The sequence below is a fragment of the Amblyomma americanum genome, chromosome 8 (assembly GCF_052857255.1).
Source record: "Amblyomma americanum isolate KBUSLIRL-KWMA chromosome 8, ASM5285725v1, whole genome shotgun sequence".
Classification (NCBI taxonomy): Eukaryota; Metazoa; Arthropoda; class Arachnida; order Ixodida; family Ixodidae; genus Amblyomma; species Amblyomma americanum.
Window position 1 is genome coordinate 12,526,792 of NC_135504.1, and position 16,199 is coordinate 12,542,990.

A 16,199-nucleotide genomic window follows, 5' to 3' on the forward strand; every position below is an offset into this window, starting at 1 on the left:
CACGCGACATCCCTGCCTATTGTTTTATTCCGTGATCTCGCAGCTGCTGCTGTATCACGTGCAACCCTTTACCACTGTAAAAAGGAACCACACTCTATTACAGTTCCTATTTACCCCTACCTATGAAAAAAAATCAAGAGCGGTGCGCCAGAGGTGTTGCAATTATGACGGCCTATTTTATGAAACATACTGTATATGGTCAGCTTTTGAATAATTTTAAGAGTTCTGCTCGCAGGTTCGGCCGGAAGAGAACACTCGCGAGACAGTCCCAATGCCGCCATTCGCCGTGAAAGCAGTGACGCGTACCTATTTCTACGCACACAAATGTTACGTCATCATCGGAGGCCTGGGCGGCTCCGGCCTGGAGCTCGCCGACTGGATGGTTGGTCGCGGCTGCCGAAAGCTCCTGCTCAACTCCCGCTCGGGAGTGCAAAACGGATATCAGCGGGTATGTCTTTGGAAGTGGGAGAACGCTGGGGCCGAAGTCATCGTGAGCAGAGCAGACGCCAGTACGAAGCAGGGGGCTGAGCAGATAATTGAGGAAGCATCGACCATGGGACCTGTCGGCGGAATCTTCAACGTCGCCTTGGTAAGAGAAAACTGTGATGAGCCTTTGTGGGAATAGGACGCACTTTATATATGTGTACTATCTCCGCTGATTCCAAGAATGAAGTGGAAAATTTTTCACGCCGGGAAAGGCAGCACAGCTGAGTTCATTCCCACATTCAGGCTTCCACGGTACTGCAAACTTTGGCTTGCTTTCCATTGTTATGAACACGTTAGCTAATGACCATTTGAATTTCACAGAGGCCCGTGCGCTGTGCGATATCGCACTTTAAGGAACCCCAGGTTGTTTAAATTATTCCAGAGTCTGCAACTACACAGACTACCTCATCGGCAGTGTGTCGCTTCTAGACGTTAAACCCCACAGTCTAAAACCTACAAAGGAATAATAGACTCGTGGGTTTGCAGGCCTAGAAAATTACGGCTCTATTTCTTAGGCTGTTGAAGGGATGCCTATATTCCAGAGAGGCAAAATCATGGCTAGCGTGTTTGAAATTAGCGGTAGAGATTCATGAACCACAACTATCAAGTAATGCTTGATTGCCCTTCAAAGAAGTCACGTGTATTTCATATATAACTTTCTAAATCTCATCAGGCTGTTGGCGTTCAGCATTTATAATGCAGGCTTGAATGAATAAGTTTCGAAACGATGCTTGCAATGACAATTTAATGCTTCTTGTTCACCCTTTCAATAGATATTCTAAGATGAATGTCACATTTCATATAGCTTATTCCTCGGATTATTATGTGCTATGGTAGTATATATCGCGAAGAAACACATCAAACAGTAACAGTGGAGTGTTATGCCTTTCACAGATCCGTTATGAATTCCAGTAAACTTATTAACAAGGCCGGTAAAAAAAAATAACTTTTCCTTTTTGAAAAATTCCTCAATCCACATTCTACACAATGAATTTGTCTGTACACTGCGTGTGTTTGCACATCAACGTTGACATGACCTTGTTCTAACTGCCATTACATTTGTAAATAAATTATTACGTGTATGGTAGCAACCGCACTCTAGGCTGTTGTTCGCACACCAAAAGGCAGCCTTATATACGAGACGTGGTGTACTCTGCTGGGATAAACGGACTGATATAGACATGACTTTTCAAAAACCAACCCCCTCCTTGTTTTCAGGTGCTTCGTGACGCCCTGCTCGAGAATCAAACTGCGGAGGCTTTCGAGGATGTGTGCAGAATAAAAGTGGACGCCACAGTGCACCTAGACGAACTCTCTCGAAACTTTTGCCCGGATCTGGACCATTTCGTCGCCTTCTCATCTTTTGTCTCTGGCGACGGCAACGTGGGGCAGGCCAACTACGGCTACGCCAACTCAGCCATGGAGCGCATCTGCGAACGGAGGTCTGCGGACGGTCTGCCCGGTGAGTTAATAGACCTATTCAGATCACTGGCTCGTACACATTGTAAGTGTAGATGGTCGCTCAATATGAAATTGAACAGTGTATACAGGCGTGGCTTGCGTGCTTCGTGAAGCAGAAGCCGCCCACTGATAATATATAATATAATTGGTTTTGGGGGGAAAGGAAATGGCGCAGTATCTGTCTCATATATCGCTGGACACCTGAACCGCGCCGTTAGGGAAGGGATAAAGGAGGGAGTGAAAGAAGAAAGGAAGAAGAGGTGCCGTGGTGGAGGGCTCCGGAATAATTTTGACCACCTGGGGATCTTTAACGTGCACTGACATCGCACAGCACACGGGCGCCTTAGCGTTTTTCCTCCATAAAAACGCAGCCGCCTCGGTCGGGTTCGAACCCGGGAACTCCGGATCAGTAGTCGGGTGCCTAACCACTGAGCCACCGCGGCGGGGCCCCACTGATGACGCAGAAATCAGATTTTCGATTTATGCAAAAGGTTCAATCGCGAGGCTTTTAAAAGGAACGAGAAAAGGGGAAACCAACTAGCGCTCATTATCTGCATTTGAATAAATGCACAATCTCCGTATTTTTTATTTTGTAACCAATTTTTTCAACCGCTTTGAATAAAATTTATAACTTTTATTTGATATTAAAGGTTAGTACCAATTTTTACAGCGCCTCCATAAGGGTAAACGGTTTGACAAACGCACTTTAGAGAAATCGCGAGATTAAGAGCAAAAATTCAGCCCTTTGTTCGCCCAGGACTGGCCATACAGTGGGGTGTGATTGGTGACGTTGGCGTGCTGCACCGGACGAAAGGAGCCGACATGACCCTCGCCGGCTACGCTCCCCAGCGAATCGGCAGCTGCCTGAACGTGCTGGACCTATTCCTGAACCAGGGGCAGCCCGTCGTCCGCAGCGTCGTCAAGGCCGACATGTCCGCAAACCCGGACGAGACCAAAGTCAAGAGACGGGACCTCGTGGATACGATTACACATATCTTTGGTAAGTGGAGACGAGATGGTAATTCAGCATTGTCTATGCGTAATAGCCGGGTTCTTTTTCTTTCTTTTTTTTAGGGGGTAGCATTGTTCACGCGTTGACTCAGCCTCCGGTTGCCTCACTGAATTGGTTTTACTCGTCTTCTTGGTCAAGGTTTTCCTCGTGTACTTTTAGAGAAGTTAAGGGCGTAGGAAAAGTTTAAGATAATTATATTTTCCCATGATCCAAGGGGTAGTAGCAACTATAAATAGATTAACTGGGTTTGACAGCGATAAAAGGGCCTCCGCCTACATTTTAGAACCAATTTTAAGTGTAGTTGATTATTGTGTTCAGTTCGCGGGCTATTGTGGTCAGCATATACATTGCTATGGCGACGCTGGAAGCAAGAAGCGGTCCGATAAATAACAATAACTTCACTGCGCCGTCATATTACGGCCATACCTTTCATGTGGTGGGCCGCCGCGGTGGCTGAGCGGTTACGGCGCTCGTCTGCTGGCCCGAAAGACACGGGTTCGATCCCGGCCGCGGCGGTCGAATTTAGATGGAGGCGAAATTCTAGAGGCCCGTGTGCTGTGTGATGTCAGTGCACGTTAAAGAACCACAGGTGGTCGAAATTTCCGGAGCCCTTCACTACGGCGTGTCTCATAGCCTGAGTCACTTGGGGACGTTAAACCCCCATTACCATAGACCATAAACCAACCTTTCATGTGGTAAACTTTGAGCAGCGTAAACGGTACAGGTGTCGTAATACGTCGTTACCTATAGAATCCTCGCAATTACCTGCATTAAAAGATAGCTTTGTACAGGTGGGCCCGTGATATTTATTACCTGTGAGCAGGAGAGAAGGCGCGTACGAGAATACACCGCTTTTTATCCCCTCACCCCTTTCCCCCAATGTAGGGTAGAAAACCGATTATTCTTCCGGTTAACCTCCCTGCCTTTCCTCCTCCTCCTCCTCCTCCTCCTTAAGTAGTCAAGTGGTACCTACGGATTCTGCAGAGATGCAGCCGCGGGGAAGGGTTCATGCATTTTGCTACAGTCGAAGTGAACACTCCGCACCAAGTAAAATCTTATCCCTCCCGCATTCGTTTGCAGGTGTGAAAGGCGGTGGGAGTCTGGATCCGAACAAGAACCTCGGTGACCTTGGCATGGACTCTCTGATTGGCGTCGAAGTGCAGCAGACGCTGGAGAGAGACTATGACGTCACCCTATCCATGGCCGAAATACGCAAGCTTACGCTCCGCAGGCTTCGCCAAATTGGGGAGGGAGCCGGCGACAAAGCGTCTCCAGTCGAAACGAAGCTTTAACCAAACGGGACGAGAGTAAGCTAACAATAATAATAACAATTATTGTTTTTTGGGGAAAGGAAATGCCGTCGACCGGCACCCGGCTTTTCCCTTCTGGATTGATGGATGGATAGAACATAGACTCCGCTTTGAAATGAAGTGATGGAAGGTGCCTCCATGCTCGCCTTTCTATATTCATTTTAGTAATCTGTCAAATTTAAGGGTAAAATCTATAAAGTTTCCTTTTTCGGATTAAATACAATTTTTAATCGTGAACTTGGAACTTTGCATCACCGTACTGCTTTTGAGCCACCAATCTTAAAACCCCTGTATACTAACTTCAACCGCAGATTCAGTCACAATACCTTTATTATCTCTAAGCACTGGGGTCTCAAAGAGATTGACTCTGCTTACATCCGGATGGATTTCGCCACATTTAATATAAAATGTTCAATTACTCTTTAACATATACAACACACTGCACATGTCTCATAATCTTGCCTAAATTTCTTTTTGTAGCTTCGCGTTCTACGGAACTGTCACCTATCTCCAAAGAGCAGAGCGCTGCCTCTTGAGTTATCACTGAACGATTCATTTCTGATTTGTCTTTTCTCATTTGTATTTAGTTCTACGGTCTCTTTCTTTTATATTGAAATAATCCAGGTCTTACCTTCTTCATTTTTCACCTGCTGTTTTAAGCTTTTATTTTTCTGTCCCTGTTTCCTGCATGCTTACTGGTTAGTCTTTAGGTCCTTCTCCGCCACTGTGAGTCAACGCACTTTTCGTATAAGTATTTAAATGCCTCAGCTGCTAATTGTTATCGTGGTATTTCCTCAGGCGATCTTCTTATAGTATTTCACTCTTAACTTTCTGTCTTTCGAACGGTGCCTGTTATTTTGCCATGGGCACCTAGTGTTAATCTTACAACAGCTCTCTGATTTATTTCTATTCCCTAAGCAGTGCCAGCGCCCCCTGCCGTCACCTACTTTCCTTTGTAACGGATTGGCTGGGCCGCACACCCTCATTTCCTCCTCTCCCGTCGGCTCAGCCAATCGGCTAAACTAGGGCTCCTAGCGGCGGCCAGCTGCACTTACGAGGCTTTTCTCTCGCACTCAGCTGCCGCGCAGTCGTTTAGCTACGAATCAGATTGTCGGTACGACCCTCGATGACGGTAGACTCCATGCTGCTCTAAATGGCTCGGCCAAATATAAAGCAGCTGTCGTTGTAAAAAATCGCCTCCACCGTATACGAGATAATCTGCCCACATTAAAAAGCCACTATCAAAATTTTATTAGCGCCATCAAAAATTCAAAAATTAAGAAAACTATGTCTAGCCATTATCATCACCACCACTGTCATCAGCCTCACTATACACACCGCAGGGCAAAGGCCTCTCCCATGTCTCTCCAATTAACCCTGTTCTTTGCCAGATGTGGCCACTGTATCCCCTCAAACTTCTTAATCTCATCCGCCCACCTAACTTTCTGCCACCCCCTGCTACGCTTGCCTTCTCTAGGAATCCACTGCGTTACCCTTAAGGACTAGCGGTTATCTTGCCTTCGCATTACATGCCCTGCCCAAACCGATTTCTTCCTGCTGATTTCGACTAGGATATTAGAACGCGCGTTTGTTCCCTCATCTACTCTGCCCGCTTCCGGTCTCTTAGCATTAAACCTATTATTTTTCTTTCCATGGCTCGCTGTGTTGTCCTTAACTTAAGCTGAACTCTTTTCGTTAGCCTCCACGTTTCTGACCCGTAGGTGAGTACCGGTAAGATACAGCTGTTGTACACTTTTCTCTTGAGGGATATTGGTTGGCAAAAATTAACATTTGGTAGATTCTTTGCAGGTTCTCCTAGTTGCGTGGGAGACCAAGTCAATGTCCTCGAGCCAATTTGAAAGCCTAGATACAGTAAAAAATTTTTAATCACACATATGCTTTCATATTTTTCGCGGTATATTTTTGAAAAAAAAAAAAACGCTATACGAGGAATTACTGAGTGCTGGCTAAAAGATGGCCAATCGAAGACCCCTTTCCTTCACACTGCTTGCTCAAACTTACACCAAACATTCTGACCGAAAAATGCGGCCTCCTTAGAACATGTCGACGTCACACTTTCTATCCGAGCTGCATGTAGTAGCGAGTACCATACGGAGTGGAAACGGCATGACGCGAATTGCCGGCGTTGGCAGAAAACCATTAATATGTCTGTTCGCATTTTCAAGAGTGATCTGCCAATTTAACACATCTTTCACTCCCCGTTCTACAATTTTGCAGTTCATCCATGAGAAAGTGGAGGCCACTGTGGTCGAAGCCTCCCGCACAACATTCATCTGGGGTCAAGGAGCTAAGCTCGGCGCAGCTGGCAATGCTTGCCAGGTCCGGCCCTGAAGAACCATCACAGAGAATGGAGGCAGTCCTGGTTGTGCGGAACAATAAAAAGAGGAACTGCTGAAAAAATTTAGTACTTTCATCCTGCTCTGTACTACGGTTCTGTTGTCTACTGCCGGCATCAGGCTCTTAATTTTCTGGCACTAGCATCAGAAGCACATAACAATTTACTGCAACACTGCTTACAGATTACACTTTGGTAGAGGGTGAATAACACCATCCGAGTTGCAGGCTTCATCCTTAGACTAGAGTTATGTTGCACTGACATCAAAGTAGCCGCCATTTGACTAGAAGCACAACGAAAGCATCCTACTAGAAAATCCAGCATTTGTCGAAATCGAGGAAAGCAGATGGATATATTGTGTTCTATATAACGTTGTGGATAACAGTAGAGGAATTAGTGTTGTGGTGATTTTCTTATTGACGATTAGTTAACAGTGAATGAAAAAAAAAATTGAACCACAATATCCTGTGCGTTCCGAACTGAAAATCTTCGCAACGTTGAGTGCAGAACTTCACAACTCCACAACAGCGGCGGATTTCTCATCTCCTGCTCTCCAAGGTGTGTCTGTTGCATGCCGACTTACCGTAACAGCCACCATCACCTCCATCAACAATAAAAACTTCCAGAGAGTTTGGCTTCAAGTCCCAAAAGAAAGTACGTCTTTGAAAGAAAACTATCTATTCTCAAAGCGGGCATTATCTGGGGCATAATATACTTCCGGGTTGCTTGAAGGGACCATGAAATGAGTTTGATGGTTATATGCTAACTGAACAGATATGTAGAGGTTGTCGTTGCAAGTATTCGAGCCAATTTAAAGGTTTTGCATGCACCCTATCAATTGATAAACATTTAAAGAGACGACTCGCAGAGCGCTCTTAGCCGTCCTTCCTCTAATGACGTAAAATGGGGAATCTGGGTGAACCTTGGACTGGGGATGCTCAATTAACTTGGGCATGAAGGGGCACGGTGAAGTGCAGTGAATGTTTGTTTTCTTTACTATTAGTACGAAGCATCGTCATCCATGGCTTGAGGACAGAGGGAAGAATTATTTTTAATGGATGATATCTTCGGTGTTAGTGATGCTAGCTCAACAATTTTTGCAGTTGCCACGACGAATGATGAGACACCGTAAGTTTTGCGTTTTTTCTAACAAGAGGAAATGTGATTTCATGGTCCCTTTAAAATACGATATCATTTTAGCCTGCGAATATTCCGACGGACTCATAGTTCTAATAAGATGCAGACATATGGGTTGTCTGTTCAGTTTCATTCAGAAGGAGTGGACACAGCGCCTGGCCCCTTCACGAGTTTAGAGGAGCTTCTCTCATCCCTTAATGCGCACAGGACTCCTCGTGGGCCGACAAGGTAAGGATTCCACAACCGTGTGGAAGTGGGTGATGCTGGTTCTGAACTTATTACGGGTACAAACGATCACATCCGATATAAATTTGGTTTAGTTTCCAATATTTTCATTTTTATTTCATTCACTTTCTCCCATTTCTTTCTGTTTTATCTGTCAACTTTATCCGAACAGTGCGATGTTGCTCGAGTTCTCACTCAAAGTCTTCTCGAAACCTCGAAACGTTTTGGAACAGCTTTGTGTCGGCAGATTTCTATTAGAAAATTGCAGATTCAGATGGAGCGAAAATTTATAACAGTAGTGGCGCGTCTTCCCTCCAAACGTGCTCTTCGTTTCTTAGAGCGAAACTGTTTGCCCGTGGTAGCAAAAACAAATGCACGTGGCAACAATCTGACCGTTCGCACTTACACAAAAAAGTGACACTTGCAGCCTCGGAGATTGCATGTCGTGGGCACGCAGGATGCATATCGAGGGGGCGCGAAACGCGCTACAATGCTTACAAAAGTTAGTTAATTTAGAACAGTTGCTCGGAAGCCCGATTTGTGGAGGTATTCATATTAAGTAACTAATCGTGGCCAGTGTCTCGCTTTACTGACAATCTTGAGCAGCGGTAGCTGCCTAATCCGGTTGTTCAGCGAACAGTCAGCGCAGTAGTATTTATTCACGTACTCCTGTGTTTCTGTCACGCAGGGAGCAGAGAACGCTGGCTTCATGATGTAACAGCTACGAAAGAGAAGTCATGATGATTCGATTTTTTTGTTTATCCTTGGAACATGCATTTGTAGGTACCTGCCGCTGCATTCCAAGCGCGATAATTTATTCGTTTCCAGCGTGGCTTCCAGAGGCTCAGATTGCCTCTGCGTCCCGTTTACAAATGCATATTTAAATATTTTGTTGCCCTCCAGGATTTATGAAAAACTGACTAGCCGCTTGTACCAGTGAAATAAGTTGTCAACAGATATGTCGTTGCACTCGTACGCACGAGAGGAAGAGGAGGAGTACAGTGATAGTAACTTATGGTCATCATCATCATCATCATCATCACCGTAATCAGCCTGACTACGCCCAATGCAGGACAAAGGCCTCTCACATGTCTCTCCAATGAACCCTCTCCTTCGCCAGCCTGACTACGCCCACTGCAAGGTAAAGGCATCTCACAGGTTTCTCCATTGACCCTCTCCATAACCTGGTGTGTCCACCCTATGCCTGCAAACTTCTTAATCTCATCCGCTCACTAAACTTTGTGCCACCCCCTATACGTCTGCCTTCTTTTGGAATCCACTTCGTTAGCCTCAAGGACCAGCGGTTATCTTGCCTTCTCATTACATGTCCTACCCAAGCCCACTTCTTCCTCTTGATTTCGACTAGGATGTCATTAACCCGCGTTTGTTCCCTCACCCAATCTGCCTGCTTCCGGTCTCTTAACGTTACACCTATCATTTTTCTTTCTATGGCTCGCTGCGTTGTCCTTAACTAAACTTAACCTAACTTAACTCAGTAATAAAGCATTTCACGAAAACAGTAACGGAGTTTTTGGCGAAAGTAAATTGCATCAGGTTGATCACACTATGAAAGCGATAGTGTTAATTCCAAGGGTAATATAACCTCGGCCCAAAATTGGAGCCAACGCTACTAACTCGCTCAAAAAATGCTCAGCCCAACCCGTCTTGCCGAGCCAGGGCTGAGTTTGTACATGGACATACTTCCTAGGCGGGAACTGGTTGCCAGCCTATTCTCGGGCTAACATTAGATAGCGGCCGTATCGACGTAGACCAATGGTATTGCCTCAATGTAGTCAAGGTTACATATTACACAGGTATGGATCTTAAAAGAAAAGAACGCATCCGAAAGCGGCATTATCGCAACAGTTTTCAGCATTACAGCTATCAACAATCAGGCTCCAACTAATTACGATCACAGAAATACTAAGTCACGGATACTCGTATTCATGACTGTTCAAGTCTGAATTGCGCACTTCAAGCTGAAATTTAATGGCCCACGTTGTATACTGCAAATGGTCAGCGTCGTTTACGAAGTACCTATGCTGCATAGGTGTACCATTCGCGTTTTTATCGAAATTTGTGTCTAAGGAGAAAGCACGGTGAGTGTTGTTGTACACTTCTGAAAGGCACTGGAGTAAGCCTCGAAACGTAACGCAATGTTGCAATGGCGAATTTAGTAGTGAAAGAACGATCGAAAGGCCAACTATTTTGCAAAAGGAAGTTCAAGTTCGTCGACCACGTCAGCACATAATGAAGAATTTTTATGTCTTATCGTTTAAAGATCACGTAATAATTAATGAGGGATACATTCGTGCATTTATTTTGACCACCCTGTTCGACTGTTCAGCGGACTGCTGCCAGCCAATGCTGGGTTGTTGCGCATGAAGCTATACGAACCGGGCTTATGAGCTCTGCTCATTAAGGCTGTCATAAAGCGGGATATCATCTATCGAGGACGGAATTTGTCATAACTTTGCGTGCATGCAATTTTTCTCATATCTGCAGTAACCTGGCAGAAAACAGTTTTATAATTTGGTCTAATGCAAGAAGTGGTATCCTCAGCAAAGAGAGCGATTACGAGGTTAAAGTTGTCTAACGCTGCCAGTGTGAGAAATTTATGTTGAATACAGCTCCTACGAAATTGAAAGGGCTACAACCAACGAAATTACGAGCGTTCTTCGACCGGGCAGGCGCCTGAGAAACAGAGAAACAGAGATTTCATAGCGTGGTTTTTCGATTTTTGCGACTGCACACTAACGGCAGGAAAGAAATATTAGGAAAGTGGCCCTGCAGTCAATGTTTACAAAGTTTACAAAGCTTTTATATTCAGTGTCCAGAAACAGCCGCAGAAATCTCAGAACCCGACCGCTTTATTCCAGGTCGTGTATGTTTGCTGTTATATTACAGGTGAAAATTTTCAGTGCGGGTCAACCATGCAGCGAAAGAAATCATTGATTAGAGATACCTGCGGTTAGAGGGGGGGGGGGGGGGGGGTTCTTTTAAACTCTGTGTCGTCGCTTCGGCAGACGCGACTGTTTGTTCTTTCTTCGCACACCTTTCAATTCGCCTCTGTCTGCACGCGGCAGCGTTTGTGGTTCAGGTCGAGCCAGTGGGCCGGCCCGTGCACTTTCCATCCTTCCTTCAGTCACGAGAAGAACAATAATTTATATGATTGTCTGAGATTGCGACCTCTTTCTCTCTTATTTTACTCCCACTTCTCTCTCCTTGCGGCGTGGTTCTGGTGTCCACCGAGATGTGAGACAATTACCGCGCCATTTCTTTTCATCAAAAACCACTTTAAGAATAATAATAATAATTGTTTTTTGGGGGGGAAAGGAAATGGCGCAGTATCTGTCTCATATATCGTTGGACACCTGAACCGCGCCGTAAGGGAAGGGTAAAGGACGGAGTGAAAGAAGAAAGGAAGAAGAGGTGCCGTAGTGGAGGGCTCCGGAATAATTTCGACCACCTGAGGATCTTTAACGTGCACTGACATCGCACAGCACACGGGCGCCTTAGCGTTTTTCCTCCATAAAAACGCAGCCGCCGCGGTCGGGTTCGAACCGGGGAACTCCGGATGAGTAGTCGAGCGCCCTAACCACTGAGCCACCGCGGCCGCTTGTTGACGTCATCCCTACACAATATGTAGAGAATGTCCATGGTGCCAGGGTAAACCTACACTAGAGCACGTCACATGGACCTGCCCTAAGGCAGACTTAGAGCCTAGAATAGACCACCCGAGTGTGACAAATGGGAGGACTTGCTGACCAGCCAGGACGAGGAAGCGCAACGATTTCTCGTACACCGAGCCACGTTGGCAGCCGTCAAGTGCGCCATTCTGGACCGAGGATCGACCACGGCGCCCAGTGACCCGTAAGGGTCAAGAACACTTTAAATTTGTCGCCAATAATTTTTTTTCCATCCTTGCCACCTGAGAAATTTTCAGTGTCATCTGCGACTACGCACACTCACTAGCACTCGCTGCCGACTTTTCTCGTATGGGGCTAGTAATAAGGCTTTCGCCCTAAAAAGTCGGAAAGGTGGAAACGCGCATGCCGCGTGCACTTTGAGGAGCTCCGGGATGTGTTTTGATAGGCAGGTGAAGCGTGTTTTGTCGGGTCCCAAATGTGGTTTATAGTTGACGGTGTGTAGTTACACGAGGCATGTAATCGCATCCAGTGCGCCTGTACTGCCAGAGAATGAACGGCTCTAGGTGCTTGATACTCTTATTCAGGATACATGACCACTGCATTCTAGACGCGCACCTGCGCAGTCGTCACTAACACCTTTGACCAACAATCCCTTCAAAATAATTTAACTCATGTACAAGACTGGTGCAGTGAATGGCTAATGACACTTAACACAAGTAAATGCAAATATATGTCGTTCCATCGTCGCCGTTACCCTCTTCTGTTCCAATACAGCATATCTAACGTTCCTCTCGATCTTGTCCAATCATACAAATACCTTGGTGTTCATATTTGTCATGATCTTACATGGAATACGCATATTTCAAACATCATATCATCCGCCAACAGAACACTAGGATTCTTAAAGCGTCACCTACGCCCTGCACCTCAGCATGTCAAGCTCCTCGCATACAAATCATTAGTCCGATCAAAACTAGAATACGCATCTCCCATCTGGTCTCCAAAGCAAGCATATCTCTGTAATTCAATTGAAGCAGTCCAAAACCGAGCAACTAGATTCATTCATTCATCGTATTCTTTTGATATCAGCATATCATCCCTCAAATCACAGTCCAGCCTACCTACCCTTGCTCATCGCCGCTACATTGCTAGTTTATGTTTGTTTCACAAGTTTTTTTACTCTGAGCTACGACAGGAACCCTACATCTGCGCACCACCACCACGCATCTCCCTCCGCACCGGCCATCAGCAGCAAGTGTCACGACCTCGCGCCCGCACCACTACATTTTCTTCATCATTCTTCCCCCGGACCGCGAACGACTGGAACGGCCTTCCCCGTGAACTTGCTGCTATCACATGCCAATCATTGTTCATCAAAGAAATCACGCGTGTACTGGCTTAGTGATAATCTTATATTTGTATAACTTTCAACTTATCTGTTTAGTCTCTCTGTTTTTCATTTCTGTGTGCCCCACCCCTTATGTAATACCCTCTAACGAGGGTTTTTAAGGTATTAAAGTGAAGTGAAGTGAAGTGAAACCGTCTACATCGACTGATGATACTATCTGTCAAATGAAAACTATGAGGACTTGATGTAGAACACTCTCCACTCCCACGAGTTATAGAGGGCTCGGTTTTTAACCTAGAATGTAGATCCTGTTTCTTTTTTTTTTTGCAACGCGGCTGCAGGCGTGGCTGCTTTCCAAGCTGAGTTACTCTCACTGAAACATTTTCATGAATTACGCTGCCACAAAAACCACACAGAAAAGTGCGCAAGTTATTTCAGCAGAAAGGTCATAGTACCAGTGAGCATGGCACGCGTTTTGATTGAGAGGAAGGGAAGACAACTTTATAACAGCAACCCCTGTGAGCGGTGGTACGGCGTTTGGATTTGCATGAATGATGATGATGAATTTTTATGGCGCAAGGGCATCTGTGGCCAAAGAGCGCCACGGAACAAGGAATATTCTTCTACTCAAGGGGAGGTCCCAGACCCATTTCCCAAGCGTTTCACCCTAAATAAGCCGAGCATCAGACCAGCGAAAAGCTTCTACCATTGTATCAGCAGTGGGTGCCGCCCCGGTAGCGCTGGGGATCGAACCCCGCACCTCCCACATGCGAGGCGGATGTCAGACCATTAGGCCAACACTGCGGTGCATTTTCATGAATTTTATAAACACCGCCACAGTATGGTCATAAAATGGTTATAGTTTGGCGACAGTGACTTGCATTAGAATGTTGACAATAAGGCTCTACTTTACTGTTAAATCGTGTTAATATTAGAAGCGGTCGACGCTCGGAGGACTTACCAGTTCTTCATTCCTCCAGCAGTAAGGTTGGGACTACTCGGTACGGGACTTTGGGGATGAAAAACCGCTTAAACTGCCAAGAAGACGGCAAGACAGACACATGGTCCGCTCTGTCATACAGTCATATTGTGTCCTCATCATTTTCACAACTTTTTATTCTTACAGTGGTCCGTTACGCTGGCCATTTGATGAAGGCCAGCGATACAGAAATTTCCGTAGCGAATTTCTTCAAATGTTCAAACTTTTTTGTTTCCATGTAAGGAATTGAAGACTACAGCGTACGAAGGTAGAGTCATACCTGCTAGCGTGACAGAATGATAATTGGAGTTCAATAGGTGAGGCTCTCGTCATTCATTGAACGCAGTGTCGCTCATGATTGTGCTTATGAATCTTATGAGGCTTTTCAAAACGGATAAACTGAAGGGTCGGGTGGCTGGTACATCGAAGCAGCTGTGCTACGCATCCGTTTATTGCAAGCGCACGTACCGAAGGTTTCGCTCCGCAGGGAGGATGGTGCACCCGACCGCGTTTAATTTATACGGCGCAGTTTCATAATATCAAGAATAGCTCTCACAGCCCTCCAGCATTTTGGTCATTACGGGTGTAGATACGCATCCACTGGAGTGACGCGCACCCCTTCATAATGGCTAAGCGACGTCATAAACTGAACGTAGCTTGTTATGGGCAAAAAATGATGACATTGGCTATCTGACATCCACGCCTTTTTGTACCTATGCTGTATACTTGCAAAGTGGGGATCTTCAATGTGCGCATTTGGCGCATCACTCGTGTACAAGGTCTAGCTCTGTTCTTTTCGTGTTCTTTGTTCTTTTGTACTTTATAATCATCATCATAGGCCTGACTACGTCCACTGCAGGGCAGGAGGTTTCGCCCATGTCTCTCCAACTAAACCTGTCCTTTGCCAGCAGCGGCCATCTTATAACGGCAAAGTTCTTAATCACATCTTTTTACCTTGTTCTTTTTGTTTTCTATTTTGCATATAATCGTTGCCTATTATCTGACTTTAACATTTCTAAATATGCTGTTTGTTGACGTTCTGTTAACGTATTTGAAGGTATTATTGCTTTGCAAGCTTGCTCCTTTCAGTTTGCGTTTTATGTAGCACCCCCCCCCCCCCCCCCCCCCATTTTGTCAACGGGCTCTTTAGAAGGAAATACATAAGTAAAAATGCTTGGTGTCACGAACAAGCTTTTATTGCGGATCAGTCTCGGTGATTGACTTCGTTGACGCAAAATAAAGAGAAATCACTAAATCAAAAGCAGCCTGGCATTTAATCGCTTTTGGACAAAATGTGTTTCAAGCCCACGTTGCGGCAACAGATCCTTCGCTGTCATCCTGCAGGGAAAATACAACTGTCAGTGAATATAGAGTATTATCGCAGTGAAACACTGCAGTCGTCTCCAGGGTACGACAGATCGTGTCCTGCAATGTGCGCGGAGTAGATGTGAGTGCCATTGAACAAGGTACAGCCCAACGCTGCACAAGTGACTTGAGTGCGATGGTGAGCACTGACGTTTGCTTGCATATAGGAGCAATGTTTTGGCTTTCAGTAGTACTACTCTAGTGTATTTGTTAGCCGTTGATACTCGAATTACATCAGATTATTGAAAGCTGGAGATACCACCAGCTTTCAAATAAAATTGGATTGAAATCCAGGATATCAATATGCGATAATCGTCGAAGGAAGTATATTAGCGAACGTGGGCTTACCGACATTTCCCACAATTTTTTTTTTAGAATTGGCCCTATGATCTTCTTTTCCCCGCTGTTTTGAAACATGCTATGACAATCGCTACTATCATACCGGTACATGACTTTTACGATTAAGCTGCGTCTTAACACATTTGCAATGCAGACCGGAGTCGTGTATAGAGATGCGAGAGAGTTGCAGCGCACAACAGTATCCTCAATAGAAATGTTAACGAGTTGTAAAAAATTCTTGATTCCGTGAGAATATGAAAGGTCACGCAGTTAGTGAGTACACAATGCGTCCAGGATATATGTCTTAGTGTACATGAAAATTTGTACAAGCTTCGTTACCCAGTACACTCAAATTAGGAGCTTGAAGACACTAATTAAGAGAGGTGTTTGGGGACAGAATTGAGTCTTTACCGTGTTGTTAACGGTATTTGCGCAATACTCAAGCAGAACTTTCAACTGAGAAATATTTATAAAGTTTTCAGAGGAATTTAATATGCCGGGAACGCAAGCGCGGTGGCACTAATTAACGAT

General features: G+C 45.3%; 1 protein-coding gene across 1 annotated transcript in view; it reads left to right on the forward strand.

Moving 5' to 3' along the window:
- LOC144100046 (fatty acid synthase-like) overlaps positions 1–16,199 on the forward strand; it is a 64,563-nt gene that overhangs the window by 36,042 nt on the left and 12,322 nt on the right. Inside the window, 4 exon segments of the mRNA XM_077633094.1 lie at positions 236–589; positions 1,705–1,948; positions 2,705–2,947; positions 4,040–4,226. Coding sequence (XP_077489220.1) covers positions 236–589; positions 1,705–1,948; positions 2,705–2,947; positions 4,040–4,226 — 1,028 coding nt within the window.